The following is a 5,342-nucleotide window of genomic DNA, read 5'->3' as shown; positions in this document are numbered from 1 at the left end:
AACTGTTTTAGGAAAATGATGGATTATTGATAAGCCACCCAAAAGAAATCTTACCTATGTGTAAATTCAAAAGAAACTTGGGGCCCATGAAGAGATGCAGAGTAAAGAATTAAGAGTAAGGACAACATACACCTTGACTTGAGAAACTCCATCATTACAATCAATACAAAGAGAAAGAGATCAGAAGATGGCAAAGGAATGAACTCAAAAAAGTAAATCACATGTTAAACTAAAAAAAAATATGACAATATCCTATGTATCTATGCTCCTTTTTAAAAGAAAGCTTCATATTTTACAATTTTATTGAGGGCTACTAAATTGAAGATATGGAAAGTGAAATTCAGGGAAACTTTTCCTTAACAACTAATATCGCAATGATTTTTGGTGAAAAATAAAATCCTGCTACCAGGCATGATTGCACTGACCAATGCAACTCTACTGCCACCTAATGGCAGATCTGAATGTGAGGACCCTTTACACCCAGGGAATCTTTCCATGTGCCTTTCCCAAGGTCTGAACGAGCAGCCCCTAGAATGGACAGCCAGGAACCACGCCACTGATATCTCAGGAGAATTCATTCAGTTTTGGAATTTTCTTGTTTGATGAATGTATGCAAATTGTCTAAAAGACAAAGGAGGGTTGAACACAGAGTTTGGTGCAGAAATACATCAAACCCAACATGGAAACAAGCAGATGTGAGAGCAGAGGTGGGAAGAAAGAGGATGGTGAAGGTGCAAAACAAACGTTCTGATCCTGAATGGAGGATTAGGGGACAGGATGGGGGTGGGGTCAAAAGAGCTGCATATGGGGGGTCCTTAGAGACAATTTCAGAGAACCCCAGGTCATCTCACTTGATGCAGTGAATATACAACAGTAACATTATAAAGAAAAACTCTGAAAGATGTAATAACTCAGCACTGCAATGACCAACCATCTCTTCAGAGGGCCTAGAAGGAAAACTATTACCCACCTTCTGACAAAGAGGTGATAGACACAAGTTGTAGAAAGGGACACAGATTTTGTGACAAGGCCACTCTATGGATTCATTTTGCTTTACTATCCTTGTTTTTGCAAAAGGGTTTTTTTTTCTGCAGGTTTTTAATTGGGTGGAGGGTTGTTGGGGGAGAAGGGTTGGAAATGGTAATTCCTCCCCCAAAGAAAGGTCCCAAAATGTCTTTTAAAATGCATAAAGTTCAGAAGGAAACAGACAAGTAGGGCAGTTTTGAAAATAATACATGGAATTTATTATGTGTGTATACACATATATACACATACACTATGTATTTAAAAAGCAAGTGGTATGAAAGATATCCACAACTTCACATACCTTATTCTATAGGTGTTTAACTCATAATACAAAAATGAATTCTGCCCAATGTTCTAGATTGTCTAAATCTTACAACGCATCATCCAGCATCTTAGTTACTCCTCTCAGTCAGTCAATAAACATTAAGCACCTGCTAAGTGCTAAATGCTGGGGATACAAACACAAAAGGCAGGCCTTGACCTCAAGGAGTTTACAATCTAATGGAGGGCAATATACAAAGGGAAGTACAAAAGGGTTGGGGAAAAGGTAGCAGAAGTACCCTGGATGTGAGAATATGATGTAATCCAACAATAGTGCAAATGGTGGGATGTGGAGGCCTGTACTGAGCTTCTGTCCTAAAAAGAGGCCCTGTGGTTCGTGCTCTGCCCTGCTGGGTCCAACGCGAGGGGGGAGGAGAGACATAGAGGATGCTGAGATGTGAGGACCAGGCAGATTCAGCCTTGCAGGAGAATGAGATTTCCCAATAATGAGTTTCCTGGGGAAGGATGGCCTGATGCAAAAGTTCCAAAGCAATAGAGCTGTTGAGATATGGGGAGAAAATTTGAGTTACCTGGAAATTGGACAAGCATCTTTGTCCTAATTCAAGTCACTGACAAAAATATGAAAATATTACAGATCAGGCGGCTAGGTGGCGCAGTGAGTAGAGCGCTGGCCCTGGAGTCAGGAGGACCTGGGTTCCGATCCAGCCTCAGACACGGAACACAAAAAACAGCCGTGTGACCTTGGGCAAGTCACTTAACCCCAATTGCCCTCCCAAAAAAGAGAAAATATTACAGATCCCTAGGGAACTCTACTTTAGGCCTTCTGATCCAACATTAAATCTTTAATGGCCACTTTTAGGGGGATGACCTAATAGTTTTTCCATCTGGTCAACAGTACTATTCTTTAATCAACATTATTTTTTCCACAAGAATAACACAAGACTTTCTAAAATATTTTGCTAATACCTAGGTGAAGTATATATATTCCCAATCTCTGAGGTTAGTAACTTTTTTTAAAAAGAGCAAAAATATTTTGCCAATCTATTTTGTTCTTACACATAGATTTCCAAACATATCTCTCCACTTCCTTGAGGCCATCTTTCTTAAAAAAGAGATAGGGCAGAGGGAGAAGTAATTTAGTGAATCTAGTGATTGTCAAGAAAGTGTGGCAGTGTGTGCAACATCATATGCCCATAATCCTGCACTTATGAAAATGAGTCATATTTCCTCATTCTCCAGGATGGATTTGCCATTATAATTGCACAGCATTTATTGTTATTTCTTTTCATGTACACCAATGTAGCCATTGCGTATATTGTTTTTTCTGGTTCTGCTTCCATCACCCTATCCTTGCTAAGTCTATACTTCTTCCCATTGCTTCTGGTTCTATTCCCTGGGGCCAAATAGAGCAAGGCTAATTCTAACCTCCGTGTAAAAGACATTCAAATACTTGAAGACAGATACATTTTTCCCATGAGTCTCTTAGTCATATATTCATTCAATATGACCAGTTTCCTCAATTAATAAATGTCTGGATTGAAGGCTCTTCACCATTCTGGTTTCCCTCCTCTTTCCAGCTTATTAATATCCTTCTTATAGTGTCCAGAAACAGCCACAATAACTGCAATAAGTCTGACAAGGGAAGAAAGAGTACAGGGTAACACCTTCCAGTTCCTGAAAGTTATGCTCTTCCATGAAGACCACAATTGCACCTGAGTTTTCTGGCTGCCATATTGCAATTCAAGGGCTGCTAGGTGGGGCAGGATAGGGTACTGAGCTTGTAGTCAGGAGGACCTGAGTTCTAATATAGCCTCAGACACTTACCAGCTGTGTGACCCCAGACAAGTTACTTAACACTATTTACCTCAGTTTCCTCATCTGTAAAATGAGCTGGAGAAGAAAATGGCAAACCATACCAGTATCTTTGCCAAGAAAATCATAAATGGGGTCATAATTAAGTAAGCAACAAAGTTTACATTCCTGGTTCATACTGAGCTTGCAGATCACTAAAACTCCCACTTTTTTCACAACTGCTGTCCAACTCCCATCTTCTAACTTTTGGAGTTTTCTTCCTACACTAGCACCCAACTTTTTACTTATTCCCTTATCAAATTTCATCTTATTATATTCAGTCCAAATGCTCTATATCTAAAGATCCTAATTCTTGCATCCAGTGTGTTAATCATCCCTCTAAGCCTTGTTTTATGTGCAAATTTAATGAACATGCCACCAGTGCCCTTTAATGAGTCACTGGTAAATATGTCAACTTGAACAGGGTCAAACAAGATTTCTCAGTGATTTTAGAGGACCTGTCTCCCCAAGAAATATAAATATGGAATCCTTAGCAATTATTCGTTTTATTACATTCATAATGTTTCAACCCCTCTAATAAGATCTGTCTATAAATTTCCTCATATTCATTACATTTAAATTTTTTCCAGTATGATTTCTTAGATAGGAAATAAGATTTGCGGATAGGCAAATACAATGCAAAGGGTTTTACTCCTGAATTGGCTAAAGGTTTTCCCACATTAATTACATACGAAGGATTTTTCTCCAATATGGGCTTTCTGATGATTAATAAGATTTTCAGATATCCCCTTCTTTTATGATATTTGCCCCAAACACATTATATTGATGGTTTCCCATTACCGTACATTCTCTGATGGCTTTTGAGTACTTCCCTCTTCACTGAAGCCTTTTCTAAATTTGAAGAAATACAAAGGGTTTCTCTCCAATGAGTTCTATGTTTAGTAATAGGGTGGTTCCTCCTGCAGGCTTCTACACACTCATGACAAAGGACTTATCTGCACTGAGTTCTCTAATAACTTCTGAGTACTTTGTTTTTACTAAAGACTTTTCTACATTAATTGTACAGAAAGGGTTTCTCCCCCAGCATCAGTTTGTTGATAAGAAATAAGGTTTGTCCGTTGGCTGAAACCTTTCCTACATTCATCATATTCAAAGGATTTCTCTTCAGCATGTGTTCTCTGATGGCTTTTGAGTACTACACCCTGAATGGAAGCTTTCCCACATTCACTATACGCAAAGGGTTTCTCTCTAGTATGAGTTCTCTGATGGGTAATAAGATTCCCCCTTTGGCTGAAGCCCTTTCCACATTCATGACATGCAAAAGGTTTCTCTCCAGTGTGAATTCTCTGGTGATTAATAAGGTGTTCCCTCCTGCTGAAGCCTTTCCCACATTCATTACATTCAAAGGGTTTCTCTCCAGTATGACTTCTCTGATGAATTTTGAGCAATTCATTTTCACTAAAGGCTTTACCACATTCATTACATGCAAAGAGTTTCTCTCCACTATGGGTTCTCTGATGATTAATAAGATGTCCTCTATGTCGGAAGGCTTTCCCACATTCATTACATTCAAAGGGTTTCTCTCCAGTATGCATTCTCTGATGGCTTTTCAGTATTTCACTCTCACTAAAGGCTTTCCCACATTCATCACACACAAAGGGTTTCTCCCCAATATAAGTTCTTTGATGGATAATAAGGCTTGACCTATGCCTAAAGGCTTTCCCACATTCAGTACATGCAAAAGGCTTTTCCCAAGTATGAATTCTCTGATGGCTTTTGAGTATTTCACTCTGGCTGAAGGTTTTCCCACATTTATTACACACAAAGGGCTTCTCTCCAGTATGAGTTCTCTGGTGTGTAATAAGGTGTGAGCGGTGCCTAAAGGCTTTCCCACATTCATTGCATGCAAAGGGTTTCTCTCCAGTATGAGTTCTTTGATGTCTAGTAAGATGTTCCCTTCTGCTGAAAGCTTTTCCACATTCACTACAAGCAAAAGGTTTCTCCCCAGTATGAGTTCTCTGATGAGTGATAAGGTTTGTCCTGTTTCGGAAACCTTTCCCACATTCATGACATGCAAAAGGTTTTTCTCCAGTATGTGTTCTCTGATGGGTAATAAGATGTCCCCTCTGGCTAAATGCTTTCCCACATTCATTACATTCAAAGGGTTTCTCTCCAGTATGAATTCTCTGATGGCTTTTGAATACTACACTATCACTGAAGGA

General features: G+C 39.2%; 1 protein-coding gene across 1 annotated transcript in view; it reads right to left on the bottom strand.

Moving 5' to 3' along the window:
* Nucleotides 1-1,240: 1,240 nt before the first annotated feature.
* Nucleotides 1,241-5,342, bottom strand: part of LOC138173241 (zinc finger protein 84-like) — a 21,397-nt gene continuing 17,295 nt past the window's right edge. Inside the window, 2 exon segments of the mRNA XM_069103199.1 lie at nt 1,241-4,213; nt 4,215-5,342. The exon segment at nt 4,215-5,342 is cut by the window's right edge and continues 1,427 nt beyond it. Of these exon segments, the coding sequence (XP_068959300.1) occupies nt 4,175-4,213; nt 4,215-5,342 (1,167 nt within the window). The 3' untranslated portion in view covers nt 1,241-4,174.

Source organism: Petaurus breviceps, unplaced genomic scaffold (genome assembly GCF_028583685.1).
Source record: "Petaurus breviceps papuanus isolate PSGF00001 unplaced genomic scaffold, PetGlider_PUasm1.0 567, whole genome shotgun sequence".
Taxonomy (NCBI): domain Eukaryota; kingdom Metazoa; phylum Chordata; class Mammalia; order Diprotodontia; family Petauridae; genus Petaurus; species Petaurus breviceps.
This window is presented reverse-complemented; position numbering and strand designations above follow the sequence as displayed.